Source organism: Canis lupus, chromosome 32, assembly GCF_011100685.1.
Source record: "Canis lupus familiaris isolate Mischka breed German Shepherd chromosome 32, alternate assembly UU_Cfam_GSD_1.0, whole genome shotgun sequence".
Taxonomy (NCBI): Eukaryota; Metazoa; Chordata; class Mammalia; order Carnivora; family Canidae; genus Canis; species Canis lupus.
The window spans coordinates 28,270,253-28,292,788 of NC_049253.1; the positions used below are offsets into that span (position 1 = coordinate 28,270,253).

At 41.4% G+C, this 22,536-nt stretch overlaps 1 protein-coding gene and 1 pseudogene across 6 annotated transcripts in view; both read right to left on the reverse strand.

Annotated features, from left to right (window-relative positions):
- Window positions 1–2,883: 2,883 nt before the first annotated feature.
- Window positions 2,884–3,561, reverse strand: LOC106558118 (annotated as a pseudogene).
- A 3,793-nt stretch (window positions 3,562–7,354) lies between these two features.
- Window positions 7,355–22,536, reverse strand: part of LOC119867182 — a 53,202-nt gene continuing 38,020 nt past the window's right edge. For 4 of the 6 annotated variants that reach the window (XR_005382872.1, XR_005382870.1, XR_005382871.1 and 1 more), the window contains one exon: window positions 7,355–13,462. Coding sequence is in view for 1 of the 6 variants with exons in the window: in XM_038582166.1 (XP_038438094.1) it covers window positions 13,279–13,462 (184 nt within the window). In the remaining 5 variants the exon portion in view is untranslated. Of the gene's footprint in view, window positions 13,463–16,148; window positions 16,198–22,536 lie in introns of all 6 variants that reach the window. The other 2 variants (XR_005382873.1, XM_038582166.1) reach the window with 2 other exon arrangements.

A 22,536-nucleotide genomic window follows, 5' to 3' on the forward strand; every position in this document is an offset into this window, starting at 1 on the left:
CTCCATGCAGGGAGCCCAATGCAGGACTCGATCCCAGGACCCTGGGATCATGCCCTGAGCTGAAGGCAGATGCTCAACCACTGAGCCACCCAGGCGTCCCTATTTTGTATTTAAATAAAGGGGTGCCTGAGTGGCTCAGTCTGTTAAGCTGCCTTCGGTCCAGGTGGTGATCTTGGGGTCCTGGGATTGAGCCCCATATTGGGCTCCCTGCTCAGTGGGGAGTCTTGTTTCTCCTTCTGCCTCTCCCCCTGCTTGTGTGCTTTCTCTCTATCAAATAAATACATAGAATCTCATAAATACATAAATAAAGAGAAATTTAGAAATTTCTCAAATGCCAGTTTAACTCAACAAGAATTTGCAGAGCCATCTACCGCAAATACCAGGTCCTAAGTTATGTGTCCTAGAGCTCATACAGTTAAATATTTGCCTTTCTAACTTGCTGCCTTAAATGTAATTTGATAAATCATAGTATGAATTACACTTTAGTGGTGGATTTAAAATAGCCATTCAGTTTTAAAGAAGTATAGAGGTTGGGGAAAGGAAATAGAAAAGATTGGGAGGAAGAAAATGTTACACTTTCTGGGACAGCATCATGTCTTAGATTCTGCTACGTGTTACCTCACAATGCAGCAGGAATATTAGGAAGTTTGGTAGTGGTGAGGGTGGCTGGAGGGGCACACAGAAAGGAGGCAAATGCAGGAAGAGAGCTGACTCCCTTGGTCCTAGCGGTAACATTAAACCTCTTCAAATCCCTTTACAGTTACCTCTGCATGTTTCATTTCATTCCCACTACTTAGGCTCAGATGAGTTATTGAAAAGGAGGAATAATATTCCTTACCTTTTGTAATCCTAGCAGACTGCTTGCCCCTTAAGTGGGTGTCTAATAAACGGCTATTCCTTTTTCCTTTTCTCTTAATGGAAAATGATCAAAGAGGTCTCTGTTCAACTGAAGGGTTTCATTTAGTAAATGGAAGAATCAGGAGTAGCAGGGGGTATGATGGAAGTGCATCAGAAGGCAGTGAGATCACAAGCTAGAAATCACGTGGCACAAAAATGCCACAGATCACAGACTTAGAGATAATCTGTACATCCAATCAAAATGAAGACCCCTTCCCAAATTCAGAGAGCATGTCTTAAAAATGTCATCAGTCCCATCTGAACATTTGGAGGTTGATTTTAAGAGAAGATATCATAATACTAGATCCAGTTAGCCCCGTCATGAGTATCAGGCTTCTACTCGGTACTCAGCCGTGGCCGAGGCACTCCAAAGGATTATTTACAGAAGATAACGAATCACATCTGAAACATAACATGTACACATGTAAACCAGAGGAAAACAGGGATATGTTAGAATGAAGAACTAAATGGGGATATTATGGTCAACTGCAGTAGGAGTTCAGAAGCCACTAGTGGCCCGTGGAGTCAGAAAAGGGATGCCGAAGACAGAAGGGCAGATCCCAGAGAGAAAAAGCAACGGGATCAAAAGCAGGCAGCAAACAATGAATCTGGTTTGTTTAGAGGACAGTAAGGAGACTGGCCTGGTTCTGCACAGAATGTGCATCTGGGGGAGGAGTGGAGGAGGAATGCCGGTGGAAAGCATGGGCCAAACCCAGAGGCCCTGAAAGCTTGCCCTCAGCGTGGTGAATGGGAGGTCCTTGAGCAACTGTAGAAAGAGAGAGAAACAGCACTTTTTTTTTTAGTTTTATTTATTTATTCATTCATGAGAGACACAGAGAGAGAGGCAGAGACACAGGCAGAGGGAGAAACAGGCTCCATGCAGGGAGCCCGACATGGGACTCGATCCCAGGTCTCCAGGATCATGCCCTAGGCTGAAGGCAGTGCTAAACTGATGAGCCACCGGGGCTGCTCAGCACTTTTTTTTTTTAGAAGATTTTATTTATTCATGAGAGACACAGAAAGAGAGACAGAGACACAGAGGGAGAAGCAGGCTCCCTGTGGGGAGCTCGATCCCAGGACCCTGGGATCATGCCCTGAGCTGAAGGCAGATGCTCAACCACTGAGCCACCCAGGCGTCCGGAAAAACAGCACTTCTGAAAGAAACTTAGGTTATCGACAGTTCAGATGAAGCCTTCCCAGTCTGGACTGCCATCCTGCTGTTTGGCCCATGAGCTAAGAATGATTTTTACATTTCAAATGATTGGGGGTGGGGGTGGGGGGATAGTATTTTGTGATATATGAAAATTACATTCACTTCAAATTTCTGAATCCATTCGTAAAGATTTACTGTGTCAGTTCTCAACCTGAGAAGTTCCCTGGGGGAAATCTGAAACTGTCCCTGTCTGTGGAGGGCAGGGAGATGGAGAAAAGAGCAGACTGCTTCAGATTGGTAGGTGGCAGGTTTCATAAGCAAAGGAACATCCATAGGAGACTTCAAGATGAGTAGATCTTTGCACCTGTCCACCAGTATCTCAGAAGTTTATCTAGAGAACTGAACTGGGTTCAGTCGCATATACTGTTCAAATGGTCTGAGCAACACATACTCTCTCAAGGCTGCATCCTTGTAAACCGGCTCCCGCTGTGGGGATGTGGTGAGGGGCCTCCAGCTGCCTGGCTCCCAGTCCTAGGTCAGAGGTCATGTCTTCTCCATAACCTGCTCCAGCATGTGAGAGCACAGCTCCCCTCACTTGTGCACTTATTACCTGTGGCTGCTTTTGTCCAGTGGCAGAGCGGGACAGCGACTATATGGCCTGAAAAGCCTGAAATATTTCCTATCTGGCCTTTACAGAAACTGTTCACAGATTCTTGGTTTAGACTGACGCTGGGAAACCGAGAGAGCATAAGAGCAGGGACTAGAGGTAAGTGAATGAGGCACACACGTTGGACACGATATTTAACAGAAAGAATGCCAAAAAGCCCAAGTAATCAAATAACATTTAACATATTTCTTTTTTTTTTTCTTATTAATACAGTATTTGTCTTCCCTCTGTCAAACCCTGAGCCAACCACTTTCCCCAGGCTGCCTGGGGAATATAGGAAAAGGAACATACAGGGCAGACAAGGGAGAAAGACCTATGGGAGGTGGAGACGACTCCTTCACATGGCAAAGAGGATGAAAAAGGCCACCATCAGGCAAAAGAGCCCCATGGCCTCCGAGAAGGCAAAGCCCAGAATGGCGTAGGAGAAGAGCTGTTGCTTCAGAGAGGGATTCCTGGCATAACCAATGATGAGGCTCCCAAACACAGTCCCAATTCCAGCCCCAGAGCCAGCCACCCCTACAGTGGCAGCCCCAGCCCCTATGAACTTGGCTGCTGTGTCAATGTCCGTTGAAATGGTGCTGGCTCAGAAGCTGCAGCTAGGAATAAGTGAGGTCAGGGGACGTGGGGCTGCCAAGCTGCTGAGGCTCTCCTCTGTCAGTGTCTCCGGTGGTTTTAGCACCACTGCAGACAGTGATGGGCTCAGCAGCTGAGAGGTGCTCCTGACCAAGAAGGGGGTGGAGACGAACTTTGCACAGGCGTAGATTTTCGGGGGTTGAGGGGCTGTAGCAGGAGAGCTGCTCCCAGTGCAGAGACGACAGAGAGGGTAACACAATATTTCTAAATATTAAAACTAATGCCAAAATTCCATGATGAAGATATTAAAACAAATTTTTAAAAAGATTTTGCTTGTTGATTGATAAGAGGCACACAGAGAGAGGCAGAGACAGAGGCAGAAGGAGAAGCAGGCTCCCTGTGGGGAGCCCGACTTGGGACCTGATCCTAGGACCCCGGGATCACGCCCTGAACTGAAGGCAGACGCTCAACCGCTGAGCCACCCAGGCGTCCCCAGAAAACATCAAAATTTAAATGAAGATAGGATCAATAACAGTGCTGTGCTGTGCCATTTCAGAGACTGAAGCATAAGGAAAACCTGTAACTACGGAGAGTTTTGGCACTCCTGGAACTTTTGCATGGGAGGCAAGTGCTTCACTAAGGCCCCCCGGTGGCCCTGATGTTACAGAGATAATCTGGAGGCAGTGAGCATGGAGGATTTAGGGAAAAAACAGGGTAACCTAAGATATGGAGATTTAGGAGTGGATTTTAGATCTTAGATCTGGGATCTCTACATTTTTTTTAAAAGATCAAAAAAGAATTTTTTTTTTAATAATAATCTCTACACCCAACATGGAGCTCGAACTCACAATCCTGAGATTAAGAGTTGCATGCTTTTCCATTTGAGCCAGCCAGGAGCCCCTGGGATCTCCACTTTTAAGGGAAATTTTTCACTCATTTTACCCAAAGTAAAAGCCAAAGCACATGTCGGTTGTGCCAGTCACCAGCCCCTCAGTTCTCCAACCCCATTCCTAAGTATTCTCTTTGTTTGCTTCCCATTAACTAGCTGGACTTCTTACAGACCCTTCACCAAGCCAGGAGTGCTTCATCTCAGACACTTGCTCCTTCAGTCTCCCTTCCTGGATTCCTCATCCTTGACATGTATGGGTCTCATGTGTCACCTCCTAGAAGCCTCTCCTGACCATCCTACTGAAGATTAGACTGATTCCTATCACTCAGTCATCTAAAAGAATGAAATCTTGCCATTTGCAGCCACATGGATGGAACTACAGTGTATTATGCTAAACAAAGTCAGAGAAAGACAAATACCATATGATTTCACTCATATGTGGAATTTAAGAAACAAAACAGATGAACATAGCGGAAGGGAAGGTGCTGGAGGGGAAGATGGTGGGAGGAAGGCATAACTGGGTGATGGGCATTAAGGAGGGGGCTTGATGTAATGACCATTGATTGTTATATGAGACTGATGAATCACTGAACTCTACCTCTGAAACTAATTTTTTAAAAAAAGCTTTAAAAAAAAAGCTTAAAAAATTATACCTATTCCTTCACATCCATCCCTTCCCTGCTTTATTTTTCCATTGCATCTACCAACCTCTAAATACTATAGAATGTACTGATTTACGTGCTTATAGTTTCTCTTTTCTTGCCTGATCGCATGGTCTGTGAAGGCAGGATTTCTGCTTGCTTTGCCACCATGGAATGCCCAGTGCCCAGACAAGAACCACCACCCCATTGACACCTGAGGACTGGCTGAACAGATCCAGTAGAATGCATAGTGACAAAGGGAAAAGGAGAGAATATGCTCTTTTAGGGTCTAGGACATTACTTCTAACGGTGAACAAATAAGCTTCTTGCTTAAACAAAAGTGACAGAGTTGGAAATGTGAAAATTTTACCATTGCCCCCTCTGACCTGTTGACTGGTCTTCCTGTACACTCATTTTTCCTGCCTCTTGGAATTCCTGATTTCCTATAAATCCCTAAGTGAATTGTTTCCTTTTTTCAAGGGCAGCTTTAATTGCAACAGCCAATTCTAGGAACATTTCTCCAGGAAAAGAAAATCAGTTATTTCTCTGTGTTTAACTATAAAAAAATCTGTCTTTTTTCCATTGGCATTTCCCTTGTCTCCCTTATTATGCTGAACAGGAAAGTTCAGGGCTGAGGTGGATCTATCTGTAATCCAGTCTCCTCTTTCTGATTCTGCTAAGAATTAGTCTTAAGTCAGTCAGCCTGCTACTTAACACTTTTAACTGCTTCTTCTCACATTTAGTCCTGGCTTATTTTAGCAGGTCTGCAAAGTAGCAGCTGGTTGCCTGGCTGTCCCTAGGCATCCAAAAAGCACTATAGATAGACATGAAGGAGGAAGGAATAAGGGGCAGCTCGGGTGGCTCAGTGGTTTAGCGCTGCCTTCAGCCCAGGGTCTGATCCTTGAGACCCGGGATCAAGTGCTGCATCGGGCTCTCTGCATGGAGCCTGCTTCTCCCTCTGCCTGTATCTCTGCCTCTCTCTCTCTCTCTCTCTCTCTGTCTCTCAAGAATAAATAAATAAAATCTTAAAAAGACAAAAAGAAGGAAGGAATAAGCTGAACTTGACAGTTAAAGAAACAAAAGTCTGATACCCTACCTGCAACCTGTCCAGAGAATTTATCTCCCCACTACCCCAGATAATATACTTATGCTGGTAATTGCTGAAATCAGAATATCAAAATAGTTTTTATACAGAGGGAATAATCGATATATATATACTTTTCTAATACAGCTTTAAATATTCCCCCACTTTCTTAGCTATTGATTTTTACCCCCTCATACCCTAAAATAAATGTATTTTATTTTATTTATTCATTTTTAAAAAGAGTTTATTTATTAATGAGAGACACAAACAGAGAGGCAGAGACATAGGCAGAGGGAGAAGCAGGCTCGCTGTGGGGGTTCCGAAGCAGGACTTGATCCCAGGACCCCAGGATCATGCCCTGGGCTGAAGGCAGGCACTCAACCACTGAGCCACCCAGGTGTCCCAAATAAATGTATTTTAAAATAGTTACCCTGTCCATTTAATAGCAATAAGAGAAGTACATCAATCACCTAGGTCAAGGGTCAGTAAACTTTTGTTTACTGAAGGGCCAGATAGCAAATATTTTGGGCTTTGTAGTCCATATATTCTTGTCACAATTACTCAGCTCTGACATGGTAGAATGAAAGTAGCACAAACAATATATAAATAAATGCATATGGCTTTGGTCCAGTAAAATGTTAATTATACACTGAAACTTGAATTTCATGTAATTTTCCTATTTCACAAAATATTATTCTTTTTAATTTTTTCAACCATTAAAAAAAAATCCATTCTGAGTTCATAGGCCATACAAAAATGGAGGGGAAGGGGCAGACATGATTTGACTTATGGGCCATAATTTGCTTGCCAGCTAGCCCTTGACCTAGGTTTAGAAGTCACACAAGACAGTAACCTCAGAGAATCTATTCCATAAAGTAAGGACATATTTGTAAGTAAAGATATTTATATAAGGATGTTATTTACAACATTCTTGGATTGGCAGGAGAAAGAAGAAAGAAACCTAAATGGAATTCCCTTTAATAGGGTAGTGATTGGAGGCAGCCCAGGTGGCTCAGCGGTTTAGTGCCGCCTTCAGCCCAGGGTGTGATCCTGGAGACCTGGGATTGAGTCCCATGTCTGGCTCCCTGCATGGAGCCTGCTTCTCCCTCTGCCTGTGTCTTTGCCTCTCTCTCTCTCTGTCACTTATGAATAAATAAATAAAATCTTTTAAAAAAATAGGGTAGTGATTGGGATGCCTGGATGGCTCAGTGGTTGAGTGTCTGCCTTTAGTTCAGGTTGTGATGGGATCCCCCATTAGGCTCCCTTCAGGGAACCTGCTTATTTCTCCCTCTGCCTATGTCTCTGCCTCTTTCTCTGTGTCTCTCATGAATAAAAAAATAAAAATCTTAAAAAAAAAATTGGGGAGTATTGAAGATACTGTGGCAAATCCAATGGAATATTAAGGAGTCATCAAAAAGAGTGAGTTGGATCTATACTAGTAGTCTTGGAGGAATTTTCATGATTTATTTTCAAGCTAAAAGAGCACATTGGAGAGAAGTGATTTCTTTTTTCTGTTTTTACAAAATAAACAATCCCATTTTTGTAAAATAAATAATGAACCCCCTATCTACTTCTATGTATTACATTTGTTGAGAGTTAGGGAATGAAAAAAACATGGAGAGACATAAGATTCTACTTATGTAAAATTGTACATGGTATACATAAAAAAGACACAAAATTGTAATCAGCAAAATGTTAACAATGGCTATTACAAGATGATAGAATTTCAGATGATACTTCCCTTAAAATTTCATGTGTTCCTTGATTTTTTATAGTAAACGTATATTACTTATGTACTCTAGAGGAAGGATAATGCTATTTTTACTTCAAAGAAAAGAATTAACTGTAATGTTCATTAAATTGCCATTTCTTTTTTTTTTAAGATTATATATTTTTAAGTAATCTCTACACCCAATGTAGGACAAGCACTTACAACCCCGACATCAAGTCTCACGCTCTATTGACTGAGTCAGCCAGGCATATCCAAACTGCCATTTCTAATATTAAAAGGTTGGAAATCACCTAAAAATCTAATGGTAGGGCAGACACTGCTGTCTTTTGGTACAGCTATACCAGATTATAGTCGGGGCACCTAGGTGGTGCACTTGCCTAAGGGATGGACTCTTGATTTCCACTTAGGTCTTGCTCCCTGTCCAGGGGATCCAGTGGAGTAGGGCTCCACATGCAGCAGGGAGTCTGCTTAAGACTCTCTTTCCCTCTCCCTCGGCTCCTCCCCACTGCACTCTCTCTTGCTAAAAATAAATAAACAAATCTTTAAAAAAATAAAACAATGCTGTCAGTTGTAGAGATTGCTGTCTTTATAAGTGAATAGGCCTGAATGTAATCTAGGCTCTCACATAACAGCTAAGGAGCTTAAGAAAGTCTTTTCACAACCTGGTGAAATTTCCCCATCTGTAAAATTGGAATAGTAATGTAATTTTGTTAACTCAGCAATTAACATATAGTACTGGCTCTTTATTCATTTTTATTTTTAGTACAGGCTCTTTAGATATCATCTATATAATAGTTATTTGGGGGTTTATATGGAATCTGAGAAATTGTATGCAATGAATATATTTTTCATAAAGATAAAATACTTTTGATTACTTTTTTTTTAATTTTATTTTTTTAAAGATTCTATTTATTTATTCATGAGAGACAGAGAGAGAGAGAGGCAGACACAGGCAGAGGGAGAAGCAGGCTCCTCTCAGGGAGCCCGATACAGGACTCGATCCCAGGATCCCGGGATCTTACCCTGAGAGCCAAAAGCAGACATTCAACCACTGAGCCACCCAGGCATCCCTCTGAGGACAATTTGAGTAGTCTTTGTGGCTTACCCAATTGGATGAGAAGCTAACAGGTTAGGGTCACTAGCTGTGCTGAGGCACTGTGGTTCAGCACATGAAGGTGTGGGCTGGGGCATCAGACTACCCGGGTTCCAAATGTGGCTCCACTGCCCCTTTAATATTAAGTAAATTTATTGTCTCTCACCTGCTATATTGTCAGCTATAAAATGAGGATAATAATGGTATGGGAAAAAAAGGCAGAAGGAAATGTAGATAAAGTTAAATGTTTTTATAACCGGCAGGCCATTGACAAATACTTGAGACAGGCAGAGTATAATGTTTCTCTAGGAAGCTCCCAACTATCTTAATATTAATGCCTTGCTAGAGAGAAAAACAACCTTGGTTTGACAATAGCAAGGCCTCCAGTATCCTGTGAGTCTTCTTTAGCATGTGAAAATCCTTTTGGAACTTATCTTATCTCTGCTTCCCTAAACCCCAAAGTATATAATCAGTTGCCCCTCATAATCCTGGGGCAGTAGCTCTTCCTGCCTCCCAGGTCCTGTCCTGTGCTTTAATAAAACCACCATTTTGCTCCAAAGATGTCTCAAGAATTCTTGGCCATTGGCCCTATACCCCACCAACCTCACCAAACTATTATGAAAACTACATCAATAATAGCATTTACCTGAGAGGACTTCTTTTCTCTCATTAAGAGTCAATGAAATAATATGTAGTTGAACCCAGAATATGCAGGAATTAGGGGCACTTGAAAGAGGGCTCCAGCTGCTCCATTTGACCTCAAACTTTCTAGCTGAGTTCTTTCCAGCTAGTCTCTTGGGTCAGAAGACCCTGAGAGCGAAGCATCCCCTGATGGGAACTGAATCTATCCCCTCAAGCAGTAGGGACAGCCTAGAGCCTGCAAGACGCCACACATGATCGACTCCAAGACAATGATCAGTTTGAATCTTTGCTGCCTACCTGTACATACCTACTCACCTTTGCCCCACATTTTCCTTTTATAAACCTGGAAGTATCTGTGGCACTTTGAAGACAGTCTTTGAGATACTAGACCCCTCTCTTCCACTATTGGTCTTGCTGAACTAAATTCATTTCTTGTTGCACCACTCCTGTCCCTCCACCTTTGGTTTTGTCAGTGGTGAGAAGCCAAACCTGGTCTGTTTGGGACCCCCAGAACCAGGTGCTCTTGCACCCCTGCATACAAACCACACACTGACTTCCAGCATAGTTGAAATCCATGTAAAACTTTTGACTCCCTACTAATAGCCTACTGTTGACTGGAAGCCTTACTGAAGACATAGTTGAATAACACTTATTTATATGCTATATGTTTTATATACTGTAGTCTTAAAATAGGATAAGCTAGAGAGAAGAAAATGATATATAAGAAAAATCATAAGGAAAACACATTTACGGTACTGTACTGCATTTGTTTAAAAAAAAAATCCACATATAAGTGGACCTGCACAGTTTAAACCTGTGTTGTCCAAAGGTCAGTGGTATAGGGAATGACTAGGATGATGCCTGGTGATAGCAAACAACAACATTCAATAGATGTGAATTATTATTATTATTATTATTATTATTATTATTATTATTATTTTACCCTTGTGTAGCACTCTAAAGAAGGAGCAAGTTAAAATGCTACAAAGCAGGACCAGGTTTGAGAAGAAAATCAAAGGTGCCAGGAACCGACTTCTCTGACATCTCCTAGTCAAGAGAGAACCTTAATAGCGAAATTCTTCTGCAAAGGTTTTTTAAGGGAGTGTTATTCATATGTTTAAGTTTGGCTTTATCAAGGGACATGGTTTTGGAACCATAGGTCAAGTAGAAATAGTCCTCTTAGGGATGACCTACACGTAAAGAAGGCTATAACCATCAACATCCTGGAGAAACTTAATAGGGTGTCTATGGTAAGTAGAGCTTCTTTGGGAAACACCCATTCTAACTTGCTTCCGCAAATGCTGCTCTCTGTCAAGGGGAAAGAAAGTGTAGACCATGGTAAAGCCCCATTTACCTTGGAGCTCCTGGAAGACTATGATGAAATTCATTTCCATTCATTCAGCTTATGTTTATTGAGTACTTACTCAGTATCAGATGCTAGAGGCCAGAGGATCTAACGTTAAGAGGGGGAAAAGATCCCATCAGTCCCATCCTGCCCTCATAGACTTGAGAGACAGAGAGAGACATTAATAATATGATCGTCAAAATAAATGCAAAAATATAGTAAGTGCTTATAAGGAAAGGTATATGTTGCTATGAGATCATATAATAGAAGGACTTATCTAGTTAATGAGATCCTAAAAGCTCCCTGGAGGGAGGAGGGGGAGGAAAAACGGGAGGGGAGGAAAAAGAAATGGTTAACCTGCTCACTTGACAAATGTTTTATTGATTTAAGAGAAAAAAAGCATTCTTGTCAATAACCTAACTTCCAGTAGGAAACTCCCAACTGTCTTAATGTTAATGCCTTGCTAGAAGCAAAAACAGCCTTAACTTGACAATGGCTGTACGCCTTCTTTAGCATATGAAAGTTCTTTTGAAAACCCCCCTTTTCCAACTCCCAAGTATACAGTCAGCCACCCATCACAACCCTGGGGCAGCAGCTCTTCCTGCCCCCCCTACCTCGGGTCCTATCCCAGCTTTAATAAAACCAACATTTTGCACCAAAGATGGCTCAAGAATTCTTCTTGGCTGCTGGCTCTGGACTTCACCAGCATTCAAAAACTGTGGACAGGGAATGGATGAGGCCAGTCAGGAGAGTGAGGAGCACGGAGAGGATTGCTCAATTTGCAGTGAGAAAGCCCAAGTTTTTCTTGGCCTTGAGTCAGCCCTACATGTCTTTTTTTTTTTTTTTTTTACTTCCTGATCCACACCCTCGCCTCTGTAAGAGCAAAACATGTCCAACTGAAAGTCAGAAGGAGAAGCCTATCAAGAAAATGATATAGTGGTTTGAGTCAACCCTTGGTCATCTTCACCTATTTCCTTTTATCAAGTTTGAAGCATTCCTTCTACAAGGAAATAATTAACCTAATAATTCTGCCTCAACCCATTTACCTCCTCCATTTATCTCCTTAATGCTCAAAACACTTATTCTGTAGGAAATGAAAACTTAGACTAAGCACAGCCTGAAAGTTACTTGCCAAATGATGTGCCCAAAGGCTTGGAGGAATTATTTCAGTTTTTACATGTGCTTGTGTTATAGGTAGGGAGTAACTTGAGTGCTCAGAAAAGTTGGCTATTTTTATTATTAGTATTATTCATGAGAGACAGAGAGAGGCAGAGACACAGAAAGAGGGAGAAAGAAGCAGGCTCCCGACAAGGAGCCAATGTGGGACCTGATCCTGAACCCTGGGATCATGCCCTGAGCTGAGGGCAGACACTCAACCACTGAGCTACCGAGGCATCCCCAAATGTTGGCTATTTTAAACATGTTTTAATTACCAGAGTTCTTATTTCATCCATAGCCTGTGAGTTAATAACACCCACCAAGGGAAAATATACAACTAGCTCTTATATCATCTGTTCATGCTATTATTATTTTCTTAATAGAAAAATTTTTTAAAGATTTAATTTTTAAGTAGTCTCTACATCCACTGCTTGAACTTATAAGTCCAAGATCAAAAGTTGCCTGCTTGGGACACCTGGGTGGCTCAGCGGTTTAGCACCTGCCTTTGGCCCAGAGTGTGATCCTGGAGTCCCAGGATTGAGTCCCACATCGGGCTCCCTGCATGGAGCCTGCTTCTCCCTCTGCCTGTATCTCTGCCTCTCTGTCTGTGTCTTTTATAAATAAATAAATAAACTCTTAAAAAAAAAAAGTTGCTTGCTTTACTGATCGAGCAAGACATGTGCTCTGATTCATGCTATTATTAAAATAGCTCTGTGGGGCAACTGGGTGGCTCAGTCAGTTAAGTGTCAGACCCTTGGTTTTGGCGCAGGTCATGATCTCAGGGTCATGAAACAGGGACCTGAGTCGGGCTCTGTGCTCATCATCAGGAGTCTGCTTGAGATTCTCTCTCTCCCAAATTAAAATAAAGTAGCTCTGGCACAGATTTACCTAACATGAGAGCTGTCATGGATAAAAATCTGAACTTTAAAGGAAAGAGTACTATAACTCTTTTAGTTCATAAGCCATTGAAGATGAACATTACTACCAAAGTTCACTAGTGAAGTTTCTTTCTCCTTCTGACAGGGATTGTGAAGTATCTGAGCAATGCAGTGTTAAGTACCAGAGGTGAGCCATGCCAATATTTTCTGGACCATTTAACCATCAGAATCAACAAAACAAATACTTACAACTCCCATTTTGTGATGGTGTGGGTTGTGTTTGTTGAGGGTATACAGAATGAGTCAGACATCCAGCAGGAAACAGATGGCACACTCAAATGAAAATAGTCCCAATAGGTTGATTAAATGGGCCATTTTCAGAAATGTGGGAAGGGGAGAAGAGGAGAAAAGCAAACAGGACAGGGCAGTATCCTGGGGCTGCTCTCTGTAGGCTGAAGGGACACAGGGAAGCATTATTGTTAACAAAACCCAGAGAAGGTGATTCAAAAATGTTTTGTGGAGAGGGTCACTTTGAGAGGGGCTGTGATCTCCGGAGGTCAGGTGCAGCCAGCTTTAAGGGAGCCGGTGGGGAGTTCATTCTCTTGTTTCCTTGTCCTTCCTCTTTGTTGGGGCCCATCAGCTCAGCACTGTCTGGTCCACTCAGGTCAGTCTCCTGAGTCAGATGGCAGAGGGAAGAGTGTGGGAAAGGCCTGGAGAGAGAAACAGAAGAGTGAGCACAGAGAGGAAGACTGGCAAATAAATAATTAAAACCAGTAGCTAGAAGGTATGAGAGTGGGGTGGGGTGGTGGCAGACATGGTTTCCTATCAGGAAGCTGGAGAAGGTGACTAAAAAAAATATATATATATATCACACATTAGTTTTATGGCAATAGTAGTTATAAAACTCGGGGAGCCATCAGACTAAAGTTGAATTATGATCTCATGGAAATCTTGCAGAAATTAGGCAGCACTGTGGTAATTCTGAGGGCCCTTCCAGGCTTGTACTGTTATCCTGCGTTTGTTGAACAGGAAGTGAAGTAAAGTTAATGTCTTGGCCAACATACTGAAATAAAGACGTGGGTTTTCTTTCTCTTTAGTAAAATGGATCATTGAAAAGCTATTAACAAATTGAAAAATCTGTATACAGAAATATATTATTCACAGCAAAGAGCAAATGCTGGCACAGTATTTCTGACAGTTGGGAAATAGTAAAAAAATATATGTTCAATGCAATGTTATGTGGAAGCAAATCATTATAAATACAAAGAATTATGAAACACCATGGAAACTGCAAATGACATGATGTCAGGTTAAAAAAAGTGGGATTTGGGCAGCCCCGGTGGCTTAGCGGTTTAGCACCGCCTTCAGCCTAGGGTGTGATCCTGGAAACCAGGGATCGAGTCCCATATCAGGCTGCCTGCATGGAGCCTGCTTCTCCCTCTGTCTGTCTCTGCGCCTCTCTCTCTCTCTGTGTGTGTGTGTCTCTCATGAATAAATAAATAAAATCTTTAAAAAAATAAAAGTTTATTTATTTATTTATTTATTTATTTATTTATTTATTTATTTATTTATTTATTTGAGAAAGGGAGCACCACAAGCAGTGGAGGGGCAGAGGGAAAGGAAGAGGGAGAAGCAGACTCCCCACTGAGTGAGACTCCATACCAGGATCCTGGGATCATTAAAAATATGTGAAAAAAGACCTGAATCTGTTAAGAAACAAAATTCCACTGAGTTAATGTGAAGATCTAATGGTTTTATTAAATGGTTCATGAATTGGGCAGCATCCCATCTAAATAGGAGTTACACAAGAGAAATGCCTCTTTTTAAAGGCAGAGAAAGGTCACACAAGAAAAGAAAAGAATTTATTTATTTTTAAGATTTTTATTTATTTATTCATGAGAGACACAGAGAGAGAGAGAGAGAGAGAAAGAGAGAGAGGCAGAGACACAGGCAGAAGGAGAAGCAGGCTCCACGCAGGGAGCCCGACATGGAACTCGATCCCGGGTCTCCAGGATCATGCCCTGGGCCGAAGGCTGTGCTAAACCGCTGCGCCACCGGGCTGCCCAAGAAAATAATTTATTAGCAAGGAATGTATTGTTTAGGAAAGATTGCCCTCCTACAGGGAGCCAAAGGGATATATCAGTACATTTCCTAGTATTGACTGGGAAATTCTATGCTGGCTGGTTAAAAAAAGGTTAAGGTGGGACTCAGAATTGCAGGTAAGTTAGGTATTAAGTCTTGATTTACTGACTCCAGGCCTTAACCTAAGTGATGCCATTTTGGGCCTGTGGTTCTCCTCTTAACAAATGAAATTATCAGAAATCAAAGCAATTTCATTAAGGTAGTAAAACAGTGGATGAGTATTTTCTTCTCTTTCTCTTTTTCTAAGATTTTATTTTTTTTTAATTTTTTATTTATTTATGATAGTCACACATAGAGAGAAAGAGAGAGGCAGAGACATAGGCAGAGAGAGAAGCAGGCTCCATGCACCGGGAGCCCGACGTGGGATTCGATCCCGGGTCTCCAAAATCGCGCCCTGGGCCAAAGGCAGGCGCTAAACCGCTGCGCCACCCAGGGATCCCTTAAGATCTTATTTATAAGTAATCTCCTCATCCAGTGTGGGACTTGAACTCATACCTCCGAGATCAAAAGTCTCATACCCCACTGACTGAGCCAACCAGGTACCCCTTCTCTTAATTTTTTAAGTTTTTAGTAATATATGATCACATTTATTTATATATTTTAACATGTGTTACATAACAAAAATTCAACCTAGTAAATTATAAAGATCTAATTGGCTTTATTAGTAGATTCATGCATGTGCAGCATCCCATCTAGCAAGTAGAAGGGAGCTCTAAAGGGCTACAGAAAAGGAAGGGTTGTTAGAGGTAGAGAGGGAGTGGAAAAAAGGAAGTTATCAGCAAAAACAAAAACAAACATTGTTTTAGGCAACGTTGCCCTCCTAAAGGGGAAAGGAAGGGGGTTTGTCAGTAAATTTCCTAGCACTGCCCCAGGAGTTCCCATGTGTTCTAGCTGAAGGTTACATTTCTTAGGGTTGACACTGCAGTTAGGTTAGGTATTAAGTTTTGGTTTTCTGACTCAGGACTTAACCCAACGTCATGTGATTGGGGACTGTGGTTTTCTTTTTAACTCATGTCAAATATTTAAGTATGTTTCATTTATTTGAGTTATAATTTAAATAAGCCGTTTTAAAATGCAGTAGAAGTTGTACCTTATGGGGGAACCTGGGTAGTTCAGTCGATTAATCATCTGCCTTCTGTTCCAGTCATGGTCCCAGGGTCCTGGGATCCAGCCCTGAGTCGGGTCCCTGCTCAGTGGGGAGCCTGCTTCTCCCTCTCCCTGTCAAATAAATGAAATCTTAAAAAAAAGTTATACCTTTTGGAGGACTGAAATTTTTCTACATCTGGATCTGAATGGAGATTACCTGGGTGTACATATAATTAAGAAAAATCATTGAATTCCATATTTATGATTAATGTATGCTCATTTATACGTGTGTGTATACCTCAGTAAAAGAGTTTTTTTTTTTTTTTTAAGATTTTGTTTATTCATGAGAGACACAGAGTGAGAGGCGGAGACATAGGCAGAGGGAGAAGCAGGCTCCCTATGGTAAGCCCCATGCGGGACTCGACCTTGAAACCCTGAGATCATGCCCTGAGCTGAAGGCAGATGCTCAATTACTGAGCCACCCAGGCGTCCCAGTAAAAGAGTTTTTAGAATTGTAAACCGCAACACATTGTCTAAAGTACTCTGGAGAAATGAGGTTGACCATAATTCTACATTTACCTCTTTACATCTTATTAACACAACACAGCATGATATTCCTGATTTTTAATCCCCCAAACAAAAGGTTTTATAATATTCCTCTCTATCAAATCTTCTTTCCCAGAAAACTGTCTTCTCTGTATACAGTACCCTGCTATCTTTTTTTTTTTTTTTTAGATTTTATTTATTTATTTGAGAGACACAGAGACCGAGCATGAGTGAGGGGAAGGGCAGAGGGAGAGGGAGAAGCAGACTCTCTGCTAAGCAGGGAGCCGGACATGGGGTTCAATTCCAGGACTCCAGAATCATGACCTGAGCTGAAGGCAGACACCCAACCGACTGAGCCATCTAGGCGCAGCCCCCACCCCCCCACCACCACCCTGCTTTTTAAAGATTTTGTAGTATCTTGCTATCTTGACAACTTGGAAGGCAGTGCGGACAGCACAAAAAGTAAGCCTTTAGTCTATGATTTCAAACAATAGCAGTAGAAATAAAGGGAGTAAACATAGACTGAGATGGGAAGAAAACTGCTATCTGAAAACACAAGAAAAATGGGCTCTATTCATAGTAGCACTTGTTATTTTCACAGTACTTTTTAGTTGCAAATTCTTCACAGTGGGGACCTCTAGTAACAATGACCATCATTTGGTTCACAAAAAGTAGAGATGCAAGGAAGTAAAATACTTGTCAGAAATCAGCAATTCAAGCTGGAGCTAGAACACAAAGAGTTTTTGAAATATAATCCTGGGATTCAGATGTACCACCTCTTCTGAGCTTCTTTAAAAGGCTAGGTCTCAAGAATGTCAGTGTTCTTTATTTTTTTTTTTTAGTTCCAGGCTTTTGATGTCCATTTTAATTTTTCACTAGAGAAAGTATGTCTGATAATTCAGTTTATGGGTAGCAGTCTCTTCCAAAGGCCATTTACCTTGAGATATTTCTGGGTAACAGATACGTTTTAATGCAAATAAAATGTAAATCTCAGGGCAGCCCGGGTGGCTCAGTGGTTTAGCGCCACCTTCAGCCCAGGGCGTGATCCTGGAGACCCGGGATTGAGTCCCACATCAGGCTCCCTGCTAGGAGCCTGCTTCTCCCTCTGCCTGTGTCTCTGCCTCTCTCTCTCTGTGTGTCTCTCATGAACAAATAAATAAAAATCTAAAAAAAAGAAAAAAAAATCAAATACTAGGAATTGTTTTCAAGAACATAATTTATTTTCTATGACCTAGAAAAGAGACCACTTGGAGATGCAATGTGTCATCATAAAATGAGAAGTAGTATATCTTTTCCACTGCACCTTTGGCCTGGTTTCCAGTGTAGACATAAGAATTTTTTAATATGAAATGAACTATTGGAACTTCATCAAGATAAGAAGCTTTTGCACAGCAAAGGATACAGTCAACAAAACTAAAAGACAACCTACAGAATGGGAGAAGATATTTGCAAATGACGTATCAGATAAAGGGCTAGTTTCCAAGATCTATAAAGAACTTCTTAAACTCAACACCAAAGAAACAAACAATCCAATTATGAAATGGGCAAAAGACATGAACAGAAATCTCACAGAGGAAGACATAGACATGGCCAACATGCACATGAGAAAATGCTCTGCATCACTTGCCCTCAGGGAAATACAAATCAAAACCACAATGAGATACCACCTCACACCAGTGAGAATGGGGAAAATTAACAAGGCAGGAAACCACAAATGTTGGAGAGGATGTGGAGAAGGGGGAACCCTCCTGCACTGTTGGTGGGAATGTGAACTGGTGCAGCCACTCTGGAAAACTGTTGGAGGTTCCTCAAAGAGTTAAAAATAGACCTGCCCTACGACCCAGCAATTGCACTGTTGGGGATTTACCCCAAAGATACAGATGCAATGAAACGCCGGGACACCTGCACCCCGATGTTTATAGCAGCAATGGCCACGATAGCCAAACTGTGGAAGGAGCCTCGGTGTCCATCGAAAGATGAATGGATAAAGAAGACGTGGTTTATGTATACAATGGAATATTACTCAGCCATTAGAAACGACAAATACCCACCATTTGCTTCAACGTGGATGGAACTGGAGGGTATTATGCTGAGTGAAGTAAGTCAATCGGAGAAGGACAAACATTATATGGTCTCATTCATTTGGGGAATATAAATAATAGTGAAAGGGAGTATAAGGGAAGGGAGAAGAAATGTGTGGGAAATATCAGAAAGGGAGACAGAACATAAAGACTCCTAACTCTGGGAAATGAACTAGGGGTGGTGGAAGGGGAGGAGGGCGGGGGCTGGGGGTGAATGGGTGACGAGGGGGGCACTTGACGGGATGAGCACTGGGTGTTATTCTGTATGTTGGTAAATTGAACACCAATAAAAATAATTTTATTATTTAAAAAAAGAAAAGCAAAAAAAATTTTTTAATATGAGCTTATAAAAGCAAGTCATTACTTTCCCATATTTCTCATTCTTCATGATTATTACACAAATGTTGGAAAATATTAATCAATAATATATTTTTTAGACTAATAATATTTGAAGACTCTAAATATGTCAAGGTCAATTTTTTTGTTTAATTTCTTTCCTTTTTTTAAAAGATTTTATTTATTTATTCATGAGAGACATAGAAAGAGAGGCAGAGACACAGGCAGAGGGAGAAGCAGGCTCCCTCCGGAGGAGCCTGATGCAGTACTCAATCCCAGGACCCTGGGATTACAACCTGAGCCAAAGGTAGATGCTCAACCACTGAGCCACCCAGGTACCCCTAAAATGTAGACAAGTTGGGAAGAACATGTTTAGATATTTTGAAAGATAAGTGGTCCCCAGCACTGCAGATTCACACAGTTCTGCTATCAATCCAGGCTTGTTAAATGCTCCCAATCCAGATGATCCATTAGCAAATGATGTAGTGGAGCAGTTCTTTATTCTAAAGTCTATGTCTTCCTCTGTTAGCTGCTTAACCAATGCAATTAGATCATCATGAAAAGGGGCAAGGAGCCCATAAAACTAAAATAAAACTACCTCTTCCCCTCAAAAAACAAAACAAAACAAAACAAAAAACAGAAGAAAAACACCCACAACCCCTGCAGTTAAGCCTGACAACTACCTTCATTCACAGTGCTTTACAGTTAAATCCTGATGGGGGAAATGAATAAAAGCAGAGAGGGGCCACCACTTTTAAACATTTTCATGGCAATCCAGATGATACTTCTGGTCTCCGCTCATGCTTTACAACAGTGAATCAGGACTTTTATTTTGTAATGTTTCTAAGACTGTGTCCATTAAATGCTAACAAAAAAGAAATGAGGTCGTGGCAGAACAAGAGAAGTGATGCACACGTGATGATCAGATCGATTTTAAATATTATTAATGGCATATAGCCTAGTCCATGCTCTAGTTGTTTCCATGGCTTGGGATTCATTGGCCTTCTGCTGCTCCAGGAAGAGCCAGGAACTGGTTCTGCCAGCAAATGCTGGGTTTCCTTGATACTTCTGTGGGGCAGCCCCCCCATCTTGTCAGAACCTGAGTTCAGCCTCTGGTCTCAGCAATGTGATGATTTGATATATATATGTATATTGCAAAATAAGTTGGATAATACTTCCATACCTTCACATAATTACCTTTTGTGTGGTGTGTGGTCCCTGACTTCTTTTTAAAATAAAGGCATTACTTAACATGCACACGACTATACAATTATATAATTCAAAAAATCTTTTCACCACATGAGTAGATAAAATATAATTTGATATCTATAATTCTAATAAGGTCATATATTTTCAGAGACTTAGCAGTGAAAAAATTCAGCTCATCTCTTCCCTAGTAGTCTGCTGTTCGCCATTTGAGAACAGTCTACAGGTTTCTCCAAAAAGATAACTTCTGCATTCAGAGAAGGGGAGTTCCCCTCACTACTATTCTGTTACTTCCTAAAGTCATGAGCCTCAAACTTGATGGTTCACAATTAGTACCTGGAGTTGCTTGTGAAGGGTAATAATATGCCACCCCAAAATATATCTATAGGGGTTTGGGATGTGTCACCCCAAAATATGCCACTTTGGCATAATGATTCTTTTGGGCTGTAGGCATTTGAAGACGGCACATGCAGGGAAATATAAAGATTTTCTCTCAACTCCCCTTACCTGCCTAAAGACAGAGCCCCCAAAAGGGACCCAATTGTTACAAGTCTCCTTCTTGGGAATTTCACCACTCAGAAAGAATGGACTGCACTCACAGAAGAGGAGACTAAAAGTTGACACCAAACCCAGACATACCTTATCCTAAATGATTATACTTTCCATCTTCTAAAGGCTCACTTATCTTTGCTAAAAATAATTTGCTCTCTCCTCTAAAGTCTATATCTCTGCTCCTCTTTTCCTATTGAAATAGTAGATAAGCCTAAATTCTAAAGCTACCTCTGTGAGTTATACATTTTTCTCTGGAATCTCCCATGTGTACATGAGATGTGCATGTTAACATCCTTCTGTTTTTCCTTGTTAATCCATCTCTTATACAGTGAGCTCAGCTAAGAATTCAGAAGGGTAGAGGGAAAATTCATTTTCTTCCCCTCTACTTGTTCTAAGGCAGATTCCTGGCCCAACCTCCCAAAGAGTCTCATTCAGTAAGTCTGAGTGGGACCCAGGAATATGCATTCTTAAAAAGTCCTGAGAGATTCTGATGCAGGTGGTCCTTAGACTACTCTTTCATGAACACAGCCTTTGGTTGTTATAGCAGGGCCTATATCCTTAATTAATTAGTCACCACCTAAGGATAATAGGTAAAACTACCCAAAGACATACACAAACATGCACTGGTCTTGACCAAAGTTTACACTGATAAAGCCTTAAGATTGGGGTTGAGCAGAATGCAGGACATATGTTGGAGCATCCCATGCTTCTGAGCCCTGTTCTAACCAAATGCAAAGCAACGTTTTTTTTGGGCTACATGATTGTCTTGTCTCTCAGTGTAGCACTGGAGTAGGAGGAGGAATCAATTCTTCATTTGCGGATACTTCATTACACAAGAAGAAGCAGGGATTTTTTTTTTTTTTTTAAAGACTCTTAAGATTCAAAGATTCTTAGAATTCCTAAAAAGATTCTAAAGAGTTAATGTTCTCTGGGTGGCAGTAGACCTTCGTATAGGGCCGGTATTTGAATTCTTGACCCCCACTAACTACTGTTCTACAGATTCTCCACCAAATGATATTTGGGCTCTACAGGGCCCCCTCAGGAATGGGGAAGCTCAGGAAGCCCTGAAGCAGCCATGTTGTACCTCTGATGGCCCTAATTGTTAGAATTCTTTATTGCAGGAGAACTTCAGTGTAAATTTATTGGCTCCATTTTTGCCCTTGTTCCCACCCAATCCAAGTATTTGAAGATAGTTTTGTTTTCTACTCTAAATCTTCCTCTCCCAAGATAACTTCCAGGCTCCTTCAGTTGTTTTTCATTTTCTATGTTTTCAACCCTTCACACCTGATTGCCAGCATTTGTACAGCTTACCAATATCCATCTCTATATGCCTCATACAATGGAAGGCAACAAGATTGATGAACAGAAGTCTTAAATGTAGTTACTGATTTGCAGCAGCCTTCTTAGAGAAAGTATGGGGAAAGAAAGGAGTTTCTCCTAATTAGTGTAACTATCATTTTCATTATGCATCCATTCATTCAATAATTGTATGTCAAGTACCTACTCTGTGCAAAGCACTGGCCTGGGTATTGGAGATTACCAAAAATTAAAAATAAAAAAGATAAAAGGAACTCCACTTGAGAAAGCAGGTAAAAAACATTATAACAGAGTAAAGAGGGCTGGAAAAAAGGTAAGCACAGAAACTAAAATAGAGGGGATCCCTGGGTGGCTCAGCGGTTTAGCGCCTGCCTTTGGCCCAGGGGCATTCCTGGAGTCCCGGTATCGAGTCCCACGTCGGGCTCCCGGCATGGAGCCTGCTTCTCCCTCCTCCTGTGTCTCTGCCTCTCTCTCTCTTTCTATGTCTATCATAAATAAATAAATAAATCTTAAAAAAA